Source organism: Plecotus auritus, assembly GCF_963455305.1.
Source record: "Plecotus auritus genome assembly, chromosome: 4".
Lineage (NCBI taxonomy): Eukaryota > Metazoa > Chordata > Mammalia > Chiroptera > Vespertilionidae > Plecotus > Plecotus auritus.
This window is the reverse complement of record NC_137775.1, coordinates 101,636,532-101,651,064: the sequence shown is the minus strand read 5'-3', so window position 1 is coordinate 101,651,064 and position 14,533 is coordinate 101,636,532. Positions and strand designations below refer to the sequence as shown.

The following is a 14,533-nucleotide window of genomic DNA, read 5'->3' as shown; positions in this document are numbered from 1 at the left end:
GCGTCAGTGTGTGTCTCAGCCCGTGCCTCTGGGTCCTGGCCAGGCCAGGGTTTGCACAATCTCCGGCTCTCAGAGCCTGGACGGCCCTAGGGTGCCTGACCCTCCCAGCTGACTCACCAGGAGCTCAGTCCCTCATCGGACCACCGAGCTGACTTGTGACCGGCAGCCTTCACCCCGAGGCCCCGGCCTTTATACCAAGGCCTGCCTTCGCAGTGCCTGCAGGCCCTCCACTGCCGTGTGTCGCCAGTCTTCCCTTCTGTCTTGGCACAGTTGGCAGGTTGGGCTGTTGTTTTCACTGAGACCTGGTCTGTGGAAAGCCTTGTGGTCGTGGCATTGGGAGCATCCGAGGGTTGCACAGTCCCCAGGTCTGGGTCTCTTCCAGGGACTGACCTCAGCCAAGCCAAAAGGCTGCCTTTGGTGTTTGCTAATACTCCAAGAGACTCTTCTACTGGGGTCAACCCTCCCCACCTGCCCGCCTCGCTCCCCTGCAGTTGGGGACGTCCTTGGGTCTGAAGGGCTGACCTAGAAATCCATCGAGAGATTTGCTGACATTCCGCAGCCTGCCATTCAGCCAACGGTTGGGCCTCTGTCCAGGTCCTGCATGCCAGTCCTCATCCTCTGAGGAGTGCTACTGGGGCATGTGGTCCTGTGGGGACTGGGTGGGGCACCTGACCTCACCTGGGAGAGAGGGTGGGAGGGCTGCCGGAGGCTCTGAAGGCTGAGGACCCTGGAAGAGAGCGAGGCTCAATGAGGGGTTGAGGCAGGAGAGGGTATGAAAGGCCAGGCAGGACAGCAGGCAGGGCCCGGCGTGTGACGCATCAGGCCAGAGTTTGGATTTGGTGGGCGGTGGAAGAGATGGGGCTGGAGTCGACTTATGAAGGCTGTTTACAAGCATGCCCGCTCTCTGGGTCACCCCCCCCCCCCGCCCCGATTCCGTGCGACTTAAAGTCCTGGCCTTCCCAGCACTCCAGAGGCCACCTAGGCTGTGGTGTGTGCCCCGGGCTTGCCCATCAGGCCTCGCTTCCCACAGCCGTCACCATGCTGATGGCATAAGCCCATGGGTGAGAGCCCGGGGTTCAGCTACAGCTGTGGTCCCGTTTGCTGCCCATCCCAGCAGCCCCGGCCCATGTCTCCCACCAGCTCTGCCACCGGGACCCGCAGTTAATTCTCCAGGCCAGTGGGTGGGACAGCTGGGACCTCAACCCAGGCTCTCCAGCCGCACAGCCTGTGCTTGGCACAGCTCTGAGGGGAGGACCCTCCACCCCGGGTGTGGGGGTCAGTTTGGAGCCAGGGCTGAGGAGTTAGGGGATGACGTGGGCCTCGGGTCACCTCTAACCTTTAACCCCAGGAGGCCTAACCTCTCCCTGAGCCATGCCCTCCTCTTTGGCAGGGCCTCTCCTCTGAGCCCCCCAACCGACACCTCATCCCTAAAATTGGTCCCTGATAGTCCTACTTGGTCCAGTGGGACCCTCTTATGGCCCCTGCTCCCAGGATGGGGCTGGCCCCTGACCCCAGCTGTGGCTATTGAGCTCCTTCCTGGGGACTTTGCGGGCACGGGGGGGGGGGGGGGGGGGGGAGGGGGCGCGTTGAGTTGTGCTGGGAAGCCCAGGCCCTTGGCTGGACCTTAACCTGTGGACTCTGACCCCAAAGGCAGTCCTGTTCGGCCGGCCTGGGAGCAGGTGCCGCGGGCCGCAGAGCAGGAGGACGAGGGGGGCCGTCCCCAGGGCCTCCCTCTCCCTGCCCCTGGCTCCTGCCCTCAGGGCCTGAGATACCCCTGGTATTTATAAAGCAGTTCCTATTTTTGGCTTAAGTTCCTCAAGTTGGTCTCTTTCTTGCAACCAAAAAGCATCAGGCACATGGTAAGAGCTCCAAATTGGGGACCATACAGTTCTTCATCTTCAACTTTTGGAGTGAAATGGGGCAATGATAATAATCACATGGGACTGCAGGTCTAACTCGAGAAACCCGGCAAACTGGTCTCCCGCCTGTGCACTGGGAGAACAGCACTCAGACTGCTCAGCTCATCTTGTTTCCAGAGGGTCCTGGGGCACATGAGGCCGGGACGCCATTTTCCCGAGAGACGATAGACTTTGCAGCTTCCGCAGAGGGAGAGGGCGGGGCCAGAGCAGGCCGGTGTGGGCCGGAGGCTGATGCTGCCTGTGCAAGATCAGGGTCGCGCTCTCCTTCCGTTCTTCTTGATGGATCACAGGAGAAAGGCCGGTTCTTTGAAATATGGACTCCCCAAGGCCAACGGGCCTGCTGCCCTCCCAAGAATGTGCCATCCTGTGGGCGGGCCAGTGGCCGGGGCAAGGCAAGGAGTCAAGGGCCCCCAGAGCAGCCCCGGCAGCAAGATGTATGGGGGGCCCCAGAGCTATAAGTGCCGGCCGGGCTCGGCCGGGCCTCCAGCCATGCTGCTCCTCGGGTTGCTGCTGCTGACCGTGCTGGCCGGCGCCCGCCTGCTCTGGGGCCAGTGGCAGCGCAGGAGCCTCCACCTCCCACCTCTTGCCCCTGGCTTCCTGCACCTGCTGCAGCCCAACCTTCCCACCCACCTGCTGGGCCTGGCTCAGACCCTGGGGCCGGTGTACAGGCTCCGCCTCGGGCTGCAAGGTGGCGTCCCCCTCCCCACTCCGGCCTGCCTGCCCACTGCAGAGGGGCAGGGGACTCCCTGCTGACATCGCGTTGCGCTCCCCAGATGTGGTGGTGCTAAACTCTAAGAAGACCATTGAGGAGGCCATGGTCAAGAAGTGGGTGGACTTTGCTGGCAGACCCCAGATACCATCCTGTAAGGAGTGGGCAGAAGTGGGCTGGGGCCGGCGGGGAAGGCAGGCCGTGCTTCCTGGCCCCCCTGACCCCACCCCTACTCACAGACGAACTGGTGTCCCGGCACAACCAGGACCTCTCCCTGGGGGACTACTCCCCGCTCTGGAAGGCACACAAGAAGCTCACGCGCTCCGCCCTGCTGCTGGGCATGCGCGGCTCCGTGGAGCCCCTGGTGGAGCAGCTGACCCAGGGGTTCTGTGAGGTAGGCCGCCCCCCCCTCCGCCGTCCCGCCCCCGCTCCCCCCACCCTCCCCCTGCCCCCCCCCGCCCCCCGCAGCCACCCTGCAGCCCGGGCTTCCTCCACAGCGCCTGCAGGCCCGGGCCGGCGCCCCAGTGGCCATCCAGGAGGAGTTCTCTCTCCTCACCTGCAGCATCATCTGTCACCTCACCTTTGGAGACCAGGTAAAGACCCTCAGGCTCACGCGTGCTCCACGCCAGCCTCCCACCCTCCGCGCCCTCACCTGGCTACACGGACCACCCCCCCTGCCCCCGCCCCCGCAGGAGGACTCCGTGGTGCATGCCTTTCACGACTGTGTCCAGGACTTGATGAAGACCTGGGACCACTGGTCCATCCATATTTTGGACATCGTTCCCTTTCTCAGGGTGAGGCGGGGGGCCAAGCACCCGGCCCGGGCGGGTGGGCCAGGCACCCTTCCCGCAGCCACTCTCTCTTGCTCCTTGCCCAGTTCTTCCCCAACCCCGGCCTCCGGAGGCTGAAGCAGGCTGTGGAGAACAGGGACCACATTGTGGAGGGGCAGCTGAGGCGGCACAAGGTGGGCACCGTGCGCAGGCCTGCCCTGAGCCCCGCAGCCCTGGGGCTGCCCAGAGCGAGGCAGCTCTCGGCAGCCAGGCACTCAGGGGCCTCCCTCCCCAGGAGAGCATGGTGGCGGGCCGCTGGCGGGACGCCATGGACTACATGCTGCAGGGGGTGGGGAAGCCGCCGGCCGAGCAGGGCTCCGGGCAGCTCCTCGAAGGGCACGTGCATATGTCCGTGGTGGACCTTTTCATCGGCGGCACTGAGACCACCTCGACCACCCTCTCCTGGGCTGTGGCATTTTTGCTTCACCACCCTGAGGTGCGCCCCTCCACCTGGTGCAGGCTGTGCTGGCCGGGCTGGGCTGCCTCCTAATTGGCACAAAGGCGCCTGCGGGTGCTCCAGGGCAGGCTGGCCCGCACTAGGCTTGCCCCATTTCCCAGGTCCAGAGGCGACTGCAGGAGGAGTTGGACCGTGAGCTGGGCCCCGGGGCCCGGCGCTCCCAAGTCCCCTACAAGGACCGCGCGCGGCTGCCCCTGCTCAACGCCACCATCGCGGAGGTGCTGCGCCTGCGGCCCGTGGTGCCCCTGGCCCTGCCACACCGCACCACGCGGCCCAGCAGGTGACTCCCGAGAGGTGGGGTGAGTGGATGGCAGGCGGGTCCTGGCGGGCCTCTGACTCCACCCTGCCCTCAGCATCTCTGGCTATGACATCCCCGAGGGCACGGTTGTCATCCCCAACCTCCAAGGTGCCCACCTGGACGAGACGGTCTGGGAGCGACCACATGAGTTCTGGCCTGGTGCGTGTGGTGTGGGGCCGGGTGCCCGTGGGTGGGAGTGTGCGGGCCGGTGCCCGCTGCTGACCGGGTCTGTCCTCCCTCTCCCCCCACCTCCCCGCGCCACAGACCGCTTTCTGGCTCCGGGCGGGAGCCCCAGCGCGCTGGCCTTTGGCTGTGGGGCACGGGTGTGCCTGGGTGAGCCGCTGGCGCGCCTGGAGCTGTTCGTGGTGCTGAGGCGCCTGCTGCAGGCCTTCACGCTGCTGCCGCCCGCGGGCGCCCTGCCCTCCCTGCAGCCCCAGCCCCACGGCGGCGTCAACCTCACGGTGCAGCCTTTCCAGGTGTGGCTGCAGCCCCGGGGAGCGGACGCCCAGGGCCCGGGCCTGGGCCAGTGACAGGCAGGATGCATGCCAAGCTCGTGCCTCAGTTTCTCCTTTTATTGCTTCTGTACACTCCCCACCCCCCTGTAAACAAAGTGCTGTGAGATCGCGGTGGAGGAAGCCTCCTCTGGGATGGGCGGTGGCGGGCCCCGGCTCTCCTCGCGGCCCCTCAGTGCTCGGCGGGCACGCCTGGCTGTGGAGAGGTGAGCTGCTCAGCCTCCCCCAGTGGGCGCCCGGTAGCCTCTGGGTCTCAGCTTCATCTCCGTGAAGGGCACAGAGAACTCGAAGCCCTTCCAGTGGTACCAGCTCACTCCCTGGAAAGGAGGTGGAGTCAGAGCAGACCCCCATCCGCTGCTCCCCTCTCCTCCCTGCCCCCTGGTGCCCAGAAACCGATCAACCGCCTGCCCTCCCCGCTGCCTTCCCAACCCCAACAGCAGAGGATGGAGGCTCTATCCTGAGCTGGCCCTTCCCACCCAATAAACCACATCCTCCCCAAAGCGCGGCGAGGGTGCTGTTCCATCCACGGATGAGGCGGGGACGGAGGGGGGGGGAGCGGAGGAGGGTGCTCAGTAACTCGCCCTCACCTGGTGGTCCACTGTGCTCCCGTAGAGCCCATTGAGGTTGGCATAGTGGCAGTTCCTGTACCACCAGGCCCCTCTGTAGGAGACGGCGCAGGAGATGAGCAAGTTGTTGGGGTCGCGGTCTCGGGCAGAGAAGACACTGCCACTGTGGTAGCTCATAGAGTCCCCTGCGGGTGAGCAAGGTGCCCAGTGAGGGACGCCCCCGCGCCGCCACGCGCCCAGGCCCAGCCCTCACCTGCCCCGCGCCCAGGCCCAGCCCTCACCTGCCGTGCCGTGGTAGCCCTCCAGGTGGAGGCGGTAGTAGTCAGCAGCCGAGTCTACCCGGAAGGAGTCGTACTGGGCGAACGCCACCTCGCCCCCGGCCCGCAGGTCCACACGCATGGAGTAGTCCCCAGCGCTCGTCAGGCTGTGCAGGGCCTCATTGCCTGGGGGCGGGACCCTGCTATCACCGGGGCTCTGCTGTGCACGGGGCGCCGTCCCTTCCCTGTCCCCACAATCCCTGTGTGGCACTGACCCAGCCAGAACTCCCCGGAGATGTTCCCAAAACCATGGGCATAGTCCTCCCAGTCCCTCCAGAAGTCCGTGCGTCCATCCATGCGGCGCTGGAACACCTGAGAAGCAGGTGGGCACTGTCAGCCTGTGACTCCTCGCACGGCAGCCCGCCCGCCCCGTGCCGGCCCCAGCTCCCGGCTGCACCCACCAGCCAGCCGCCCCCGTCAGTCTCCATGTCACAAAACACGTCCAGTGGCCGCGTGCGGTCCCCGTTGAGGAAGATGGTGGTGGTTCTGGAGGTGCCCGCCCCATTCTGCATCTCCTCCCCACAGTCCCGGGGGAAGGGAACCGGCAGTCCACCTAGGGGGGCGCAAGGAGAGTCAGTCCTTCTTCCAAACCCTAGACCACTGCTGCCCACGCAGCCCTGGCCCCAGGCCCCGCCCCAGGCACCAGTGGTGAAGGAGGTGGACATGGGCGGCGTGAGGCCCTCGCCCCACAAGGCCCGGAGCCAGGCTCTGTAGGTGGTGGAGGGAAAGAGGCCCAGGAGCTGGTGAGAGGTGGCACTTCCTGGGAGCAGGATCTCCTGTGGGACAGAGAAGGACAGGTCGGGGACATGCAGGCGGAGCCCCACTGGGGGAGGCAGAGGCAGAGGCAGCCCCTGGAATGGAACCAGGGAGGGGCATGGCCAGTGGGAGGGGTGGGGCACCTGGGTCTGTCCATCAGGGGTGTCGTAGGTGAGCAGGTAGCCAGTGGGCAGGACTTGGGGCTCAGTCCAAGTGAGCAGGGCCGTGCGGGGGGTCACTTCTTTGGCCTCCAAGTCCCGGGGGCCCTCCAGACCTGGCAGGGGAATGGGGAAGAGAAGATGGAGAGGAGGCCCTTTTTTGCGCCTGCCCTCCCCGCCCCGCCCCTCCCCTCACAAGAGGTACCTGTGGTGAAGGTGATGCTGGCTGGAGAGGTGAGGTTGGGGCCCCGAAGGCCATGCACGGTGGCTGTGTAGTTGGTGTGGAGTTCCAGGCCCTGCAGGGGGTAGTCCACAGCGCTGCCCGGGGCCGAGGCCTGTAGAGGGGGGGCTGGGCATGGCAGGGGGGCATCAGAGGCTGCCCGTGGCCCTGCCGCAGCCCAGGCTGCCTCCGCTCTTCCTCCCTGCCCTCATCCCCTCGGAAGCCCGTGCCCCGCTCACCACCGGGGGCTGTGACCCTGACGGCGTAGGTGTCCACCGGAGCCTGGGGCGGCTTCCAGTGCAGCTGGGCGGTTCCCTCCGTCAAGTTCAGCGCACGCAGCTGGGTGGGGCCGTCTGGAACTGGGGGAAGGGAGGCTCAGAGCGGACCTCCTTCCCAAACCCTGCCAGGCCTCTGGTCCACGACTGGACCCTCCGATACCCCTCCCCGCTCTGGCCACTCAACCAGCTCCTGCCATGGCCTCCCGCACCACCCCGCCGCCCCGCCGCCCCGCCTCTCACCTGTGGTGAGGAAGCCTGTAAGCGGCTCGCTCTCCTCGAAGCCTCGGACGGACACCACGGTCACCTCATAGTGAGCACCTGGGACCAGCCCCCCGAGCTGCTGGGTCCGGGCTCCGCCGCCCACTTTCACACTCCGGGGCTCCCCTGAAAACACAGTGGGCTCGGGAGCTGCGGGGAAGCCAGGAGGGCTGCGGGTGGGCAGAGTGGAGGGCGCAGGGGACACGAGACCAACGAGGACATGGGCAAAGGGGGTCACCTCCGTCCACCAGCTGGTAGGACACTTTGAAGCTGTCGGCTCTGGACGGTGGGGGCGTCCAGCTGACCTTGACTGAGGTTTCCCCAACTTCGCTGAACTGTAGGTCCCGGGGACTCTCCAGAACTGAGGGAGAGGTGTGCCGAGTAATGGGGGTGAGGGCATGGGGCGGGGGCTCCTGTTCGGGATGCCCCCTCCCGCCCTGGGCCCGCTGACGCCAAGCATGGCCACGGCGCGACTCGGTACTCCGCAGCCCTGCACACCAGCTCCCGGCCCCGGGCTCACCTGGGCTGAGGGTTCGGGCAGTGCCCTGCACGCTGTCGGCCTGGTGGGGCCCGCGCAGCCCATACAGCGTCAGGCTGTACAGGGTCCCGGGGCGCAGGTCCCGGAGCACGGCTGAGAGCCGAGTCCCCGGCACGGTCACCTCCCGCTGCAGCAGGGGACGCGGATGCGGCTCCAGAGTGCTGGCTGATGGGACTCCATAGCGGAGCAGGAAGGAGTCGAAGGCCCCAGGGGGGGCCTCCCAGCTGAGCCGCATGGAACTGGTGGTCACGTCAGTCACGGACAGCTGGGACAGCCGGGGCCCTGGCTCCCCAGGTGTCCGCCCGGCAGGAGCTGACCCTGCACAGAGCAGGTGGGAGGAGGGTTGAGGCAGAAGCGTGCCCACTGGGTGACTTGGGGCAGGTCCCTCTGCCACCCCCTGGCCCCAGTCCCTCCTCTGTAGATGGCGCTGAGGAGGGGCTGGGTCCCCAACACATGCAGAGCCAGGGCTGCTTGCCCAGCACTTCCTCCCCACAGCCCCCTCATGTTCTTTCCCTGCTTGCCACTCTGGGCACCGCCCCCCCCCCCCGCCCCCGGGCCCGCCTGGCGCTACCTGTGGTGCCCTCCGTGGAGATGGGCCCCAGGCGCTTCCCTTGGTGGAGGCCGTAGAGGAAGAACTTGTAGGGGGTGCTGGGCTCCAGGCCTGACACACGCACCTCGTCCTGGTCCCCACCCACGAGCAAGGCCTGGGGCTGCCTGTCCACGTCCCAATACTGCACCACGAAGGAGTTGAAGGGGCCTCGGGCCACTGTCCATGCAAGGTGCAAGGAGTCCGGGGTGCTGTCGGTCACGGCCAGCTCCCCCAGGCGGGGCACTCCAGGGGTCTCGGGGGCCTCTGTGGCAGCTTGCCAGGGGGCAGGTGTGTCCTCTTCCGGGGCTGCGGGAGAAGCCCGGGGGAGAAGCTATGTGTGTGAGCATGTCTGTGTGCATGTGAGTGCATTCGAGTGTGTGCATGTCTTGTGCGTGTGTGCATGTGTGTGTGCGCACAGCAGGCCCTCCCAACTCCATTGCATCGGCTCCTGAGTGGCCCAGGGCTGAGGTGGGCACCTGGCCATGGAAGCCAGGTGGGGAGAAGGGAGGGACTGAAGCCCTGCTAGCATCTTTCTTCTCTTGAATCTGCCACATCCCTGCTCTGGCCGAGAGGCCTGCCACCCTGGGTCTCCCTGGGCATCAACACTGTGGCCAACGACTGCTCTGTGGGCTCCTTTGCCAGGTCTGAATTGGAGCTGCCAACCGTCTCCACCCCAGTGTTTCCCCAACCCCCACTCTGTGCTGAGGGCCTGGGGATGGAGGTGGCTGGTGAAGAAGGGGCAAGCCTAGGGGGCTGCTGCTGCTCCAGGGGGGCTATGGGGAGAGGGGCGATTCTTAGAGCTGCCTACACCTCAGCCCGGGCAATTTCCGGGGGCGTGAGGGTCTGGGAAAAGGACTCCAAGGACAGCGGCCGAGGGGACAGACCACGCTACAGGAGGCAGGCCCAGACTCCTGTCCCGCCGCTCGCCGCTGTGAGCAGGTGCAGGAAGTGATGAATGACCACCTTATGAGAGAGGGGTGGTGGGGCTGCGGAGAAGGGCCTTGGTTTCCCCTGCCACGCAGGCCCCCCGGCAGAGTGATGGCCAGAGCTGAGACGAGTCCCAAGCTCACGGCTGCCACCGCCCTGCCTGACCACCCCCTTGCTCTCTATCAGCCTGGGCCTCCTCCCACCCACTTCCCCATCCCTGTAAGAACTCCTGGCCTCACAGCTGGTGAGGAGGGGCGGGAGGAGCCGGGGCAGAGCCGGGAGAGACCTGCCGTGTTGGGTGCGGACGGGGCTCGTGGAGAAATCTGTCTCCAGCCCCTTGTGATGGTCCAGCGAAGAGAATTATGGAGTCCGAGGACCCCTGGCCCCAACTGACCATGCGCCCTACCCTTGTCTGTGGCTTGTGGTCCTGGGAGTGGGTGAGGGTCAGAGACCCCTTCCGCCCCTCCCTGTGACATCAGACACTCCGTACGCCCACCTCTTGCTCCTGGGCTGGGCAGAGGGAGGGGATGCGGGCGTTTACTGAGCTCCAGGAGCGTTGTTCATAACCACTGTGCAGGTGCGGAGACAGGGGCAAGGGAGGATGGCTTGAGGTCTGCCGGCCCCGAAGGCTGGCCTCTTACTGCATCGCCAGCAGGGACTGGAACGATGCGCGCATGTGAAGTGCTCAGAGCAGGTCGGGCAGGGCAGGGGCCCGAGTGTTTGCTTTTGGTGCTGTGACTGCCACGCCTTGGACCAGCTCTGGGGAAGGTGGGAGCAGGGCTGGGCTCACCTGTGGTGCCCTCAGCAGAGATGGGGCCCAGCTGCTTCCCGCCTGCCAGCCCATAGAGCAGGAACCTGTACTTCCTGTGGGGCTCCAGGCTGCCGACAATGGCCTCATGCTGGTCTGCGGCCACAGGCACCACCCGGGGCTGCCCGTGTCTGTCCTTGTACTGGACCTTGAAGGAGTCGAATTTGCCCTGGGGGACCGTCCACGAGAGGCCCACAGAGTCTGGCGTCACACCTGTCACTGTCAGCTCCCCCAGGCGCGGTGGTTTTGTGTCTGGGACTGGAAAGGAGAGAGAGGTGCATGGAGAATGACAGAAAAGGTGACAGAAGTGGAGAGAGCTTCCTCGGGGCCACGTGTCAGGAAGGGGAAGCAGAGGAGGGACAAGAGAGCAGCCGGGAAGCCCAGCTGGCATGCACCAAAAGGTCACCGGTTCGATTCCAGTCAGGGCACATGCCCGGGCTGTGGGCTTGATCCCCAGTGGGGGAAGTGCAGGAGGCAGCCGGTTGATGTTTCTCTCTCATCATTGATGTTTCTATCTCTCTCTCCCTCGCCCTTCCTCTCTTTCTAAAATCAATAAAAACACTGGGGATGGAGCTTGCAACCCAGGCATGTGCCCTGACCAGAATCAAACCCAGGACCATTCAGTCCTCAGACTGACGCTCTAGCCACTGAGCCAAACCAGCTGGGGCAATAAAAATATATTTAAAAAAAGAGGAGCCAGGGAAGAAGCGGGTGTCCCTCAGGATAAGAGGACAGGGAAAAGGACGGGGTGAGGGATAGGGAGAGGGCAGGACTGGATTTCACAGGACCCCGTAAAGACATGGGTCTGGAGGCCCCAAGGTCTGCAGTGTGGAGCACAGAACATGACCTTCCCACTGTTGCCACAAGGGGGCGAAGGATGGCCAAAGGCTCCAGGGCGAAGGTGGCCTTTGGCCCACACTCACGAGTCTTAGCATCCACAGAGAGTGGGCCGTGCCTTTTCCCATCCTGCACTCCGAAGAGTAGGAATTTGTACTTGCGGGCTGGGGCCAGGCCCGAGACGGTGACCTCCCGGCGGTCTCCGCCCACGGGCACTGCCTGGGGCTGCCCCTGCACGTCCCTGTACTGGACCAGGAAGGAGTCGAAAGGGCCCTGGGCCGCCGTCCAGGACAGGTGCACCGAGTCCGAGGTCACGGCGGCCACAGCCAGCTCCTCCAGGCGGGGTGCCACCGGGGGCTCCGTGGGCAGGGCGGCTGGAACAGAGCAGAGGAGGCTCAGGGTTCAGTGGCCTGAGACAGGGGTCCTTTCTGGCTACGAAATAAACATTGGAGCAAACTGCTCTCAGGTGATCACGGGGCCCAGGCCAGGGCAGGTGCCGCTGCCGGGCAGACCCACTGTGGGGACGGCTGCGGAGGGAGCACCTCTGTTCATAAAGGGCCAGTGCATTCAGAGCAGGAGCCAGGCCCAGACGCAGACACAGATGGCCTGGCTCCACCCACCGGAAGCCACCACTCGGCCCAGCCAGGGGCCGGGGAGGCCACACAGCCACACAGCAGCAACCAGAGGCTCCCACCCAGGGGAAGGAACAAAGCTACTGGATGAGGCCGGGGTCCAGGACGCTGACCGACTGACAACAGTCTCCACCATCCTCGCACATTTGAGGACCAGGGGCCGGGGCACCGTGGGGAAAGGAGAGGGCCCGGCCCTGTGTGAGGAGGGGGGCCACCGAGAGGAGCAGAGTGACCGCCGCCCCACCCACTCACCGGTCAGGCCCAGGGTGGACGCAGGGCCCACGCGCCGCCCCCCGTGCAGGCCGTACAGGTGCATCTTGTACTTGCGCCCCGGCTCCAGGCCCCGCACGGTGACGTCGCTCTCCTCACCCCCGACTCGCACCACCTGGGGCCGCCCGTCCCTGTCCTTGTACTGGACGGTGAAGGCGTCGAAGTGGCCCTGGGGGACGGTCCAGGACAGGCTCAGCGAGTCCGGGGAGGATCCCGTCACCGTCAGCTCCCCCAGCAGGGGCTCCTGGGGGGGCTCTGGGGCCTCCGTGCTGGGTTCTGTGGGGCTGGGGGTCTCCTCCACTTCAGTGGGGATGGGGGCCTCGTCCACAGCCACCTGGGGAGCTGAGAAAAGAGACGGGGCGAGGCTTAGCTGGGACTTGCTTTCCTGGTGGTTTCTGCAGGGACAGAGAAGGCCACCCACTGAAATCCTGGCCGGTTGACCAGGGGCACGCCCTGTGGAGAGGTTTCTGTCCCGTGCTTGTTGGCATCACCCTGCAGAAGGGCAATTTGGACAGGTGTCCGGAGCCAAGAGAATGCTCACATCCTTTGACTCAATAATCTCATTACGGGGCCGCCATCCTAAGAAAAGGCATTAAAAAGCAGGAAAGAGCTGTATCATGGGAGTCCTTATGGGGTTGTTCGTGATGGCAAAGTGTGTCGGGGAGCAGCGGCCCCGGGACATTAGGGCCTTTTCCCCAGGAAGCAGCGAGTCCCATTCCAGGCCGACCTATGCGGTATGGATGCGGGACCCGTGCCCACGCGGAACCTGGGAAGGAGCGCAAGTGAGAGCGGGAGGCCGCAGCTCCCGCACAGCCCAGAGCACAGAACGACAGGCCCTGCCCTCCCAGCCAGCAAAGAAGCGCGCCACTATGAATGGTGGTGGGCGGGCCAGAGAGCTCTCCTCGCTTTCAAACTTCCCCTCAGGTGGTATATTCTCCTCAGGGGAACAGTGCAGCCTGGAAGAGAAAGCCTGATTGCCCAAACTAAAGACCCGGCGGGAGGCAGGAGGGACCCGGTCCGGTGACCGCGATGTCTGGGATTGGCTGCGATAGAGGGCAGAGAAGCTGAGCAGCGAATGAGAACTAACAGCGTACCTCCAGGCGTGAATCGGTCCAATGCACATTCTGTAACGAACCCCCAATTCTCTCCCCCCAACAGAGCTGGGACGCCCTCAGACGAGGCCCATGCGCAGGGGTCAGGCGCAGCTCCTCTTTGGGGGCCACACGCTGCTTCCGTGGCGTCCTGAGGCAGTGACCCCCTCACCTCCGGAGGCCCCTCCTGTCCTCCTCCCCACCCCCATGAGAACCTGGCTGAGCACAGCTGGGAGAGCCAGCTGCCTGCACGGCTGGAACTGAACTCACCTTGTGATCTCCCTTATTTCTTAGGGACCAGAAGTCATCTTTCTCATAATTAGGAATGAAATAAGTTGCAAGAGTGACTGGGGTAAAAGACAAGGTGTACAGGAGGGAAGACATTATCTTAAAAATTTCTTAATGTCATTTAAGAAAAATTTGGACTGCATAGAACAGAACAAAAAAGTGCTGGAACATTCTATCCTGTCCCACACATCCCATGGGAAGTGTTTCCTTCCCCCTTTCTCCCATGTGTGTTATTTCCAAGCCGTTGTGGTCAGCACTTCCACAAAAATTGTGAGCTCTCTTTTCCATGTGATACTTTAAAGTAATTGTCTTACGTTAAACATCTCAGTGATGGCGTAACAGCTCACGTGCAGATGTGGTCTCACTATTTAACTGTCCTGACATGGCCACATGTTGGTTTGCACTCCCTTTCCTTTTTTTGTAGTTATAACAAAGAGTGCTGTGACTAAGCTGGGGAAAAGAAACCTCTGGTAGTCAGGCTTGGCCTGTGCCTGACACATTCCCCTTCGGAGGAGGCTGCAGGCTGGCAAAGGCCAAACACCAGGCATGGGCCACAGCCCAGGGCCACAGAGTGGGGGCGTGGGAGGAGAGTCGGGTGTAGACCCTCAGACTCTGTCGAAATAGCAGAACAGTCAACCAGTACCCGTGAGGAAAAGCAGTTCTCTGAGAAGGCCCTAGAACCCCTCCACTCACCGGTCAGGCCCAGGGTGGACGCAGGGCCCACGCGCTGCCCCCCGTGCAGGCCATACAGGTGCATCTTGTACTTGCGCCCTGGCTCCAGGTCCCGCACGGTGACCTCGCTCTCCTCACCCCCGACACGCACCACCTGGGGCCGCCCGTCCCTGTCCTTGTACTGGACGGTGAAGGCGTCGAAGTGGCCCTGGGGGACGGTCCAGGACAGGCTCAGCGAGTCCGGGGAGGATCCCGTCACCGTCAGCTCCCCCAGCAGGGGCTCCTGGGGGGGCTCTGGGGCCTCCGTGCTGGGTTCTGTGGGGCTGGGGGTCTCCTCCTCTGCAGCTGAGAAGGACAGACACAGGGAGGGTGAGGCAGGCTCCATGGAGATGTCCCGGTCTTCTCCCAAGCCCTGGTCATGACCGGGCGCCAGTCACTGCAGGGAGCCCGTCCTGGGCAGCCTCGCTGACATGCCCAGAGCCTCGGGGTCCACTGTGGTCCGGCAGCCCCCACACAGCCCAGGGGCCCTTCTCTGCCCAGGGGCCCCACTGGTCCTCAGGGAGCCCAGGGGAGGCACCAAGCGCACCACGGCTCAGCCTCGAG

General features: G+C 64.7%; 2 protein-coding genes across 6 annotated transcripts in view; one reads left to right on the top strand and one right to left on the bottom strand.

The window, feature by feature from the left end:
• Nucleotides 1–2,405: 2,405 nt before the first annotated feature.
• On the top strand, nucleotides 2,406–5,222 carry CYP21A2 (cytochrome P450 family 21 subfamily A member 2; the record flags this gene model as incomplete). Of its 2 annotated transcripts, XM_080665793.1 has the most annotated exons (11): nucleotides 2,408–2,607; nucleotides 2,693–2,782; nucleotides 2,868–3,022; nucleotides 3,126–3,221; nucleotides 3,321–3,422; nucleotides 3,506–3,592; nucleotides 3,694–3,894; nucleotides 4,017–4,195; nucleotides 4,269–4,372; nucleotides 4,478–4,689; nucleotides 4,825–5,222. In XM_080665793.1, exons 1-11 carry the CDS (start codon nucleotides 2,409–2,411, stop codon nucleotides 4,933–4,935), a joined length of 1,536 nt encoding a protein of 511 aa, XP_080521919.1. In that variant the 5' UTR covers nucleotide 2,408. The 2 variants fall into 2 exon arrangements, with proteins under 2 accessions (XP_080521920.1, XP_080521919.1); XM_080665794.1 differs by lacking the exon at nucleotides 4,825–5,222 and having other exon boundaries at nucleotides 2,406–2,607; nucleotides 4,478–4,743.
• Nucleotides 4,766–14,533, bottom strand: part of TNXB (tenascin XB) — a 57,623-nt gene continuing 47,855 nt past the window's right edge. For 2 of the 4 annotated variants that reach the window (XM_080665792.1, XM_080665791.1), the window contains 17 exons: nucleotides 13,952–14,275; nucleotides 11,862–12,221; nucleotides 11,064–11,351; nucleotides 10,123–10,398; nucleotides 8,388–8,711; nucleotides 7,799–8,134; nucleotides 7,517–7,639; nucleotides 7,261–7,404; nucleotides 6,982–7,101; nucleotides 6,728–6,871; nucleotides 6,508–6,638; nucleotides 6,252–6,384; nucleotides 6,010–6,161; nucleotides 5,824–5,920; nucleotides 5,573–5,734; nucleotides 5,313–5,476; nucleotides 4,766–5,042 (listed from right to left, as the gene is read on the bottom strand). In XM_080665792.1, the coding sequence (XP_080521918.1) occupies nucleotides 4,941–5,042; nucleotides 5,313–5,476; nucleotides 5,573–5,734; nucleotides 5,824–5,920; nucleotides 6,010–6,161; nucleotides 6,252–6,384; nucleotides 6,508–6,638; nucleotides 6,728–6,871; nucleotides 6,982–7,101; nucleotides 7,261–7,404; nucleotides 7,517–7,639; nucleotides 7,799–8,134; nucleotides 8,388–8,711; nucleotides 10,123–10,398; nucleotides 11,064–11,351; nucleotides 11,862–12,221; nucleotides 13,952–14,275 (3,380 nt within the window). In that variant the 3' untranslated portion in view covers nucleotides 4,766–4,940. Of the gene's footprint in view, nucleotides 5,043–5,312; nucleotides 5,477–5,572; nucleotides 5,735–5,823; nucleotides 5,921–6,009; nucleotides 6,162–6,251; nucleotides 6,639–6,727; nucleotides 6,872–6,981; nucleotides 7,102–7,260; nucleotides 7,405–7,516; nucleotides 7,640–7,798; nucleotides 8,135–8,387; nucleotides 8,712–10,122; nucleotides 10,399–11,063; nucleotides 11,352–11,861; nucleotides 12,222–13,951; nucleotides 14,276–14,533 lie in introns of all 4 variants that reach the window. The other 2 variants (XM_080665789.1, XM_080665790.1) reach the window with 2 other exon arrangements.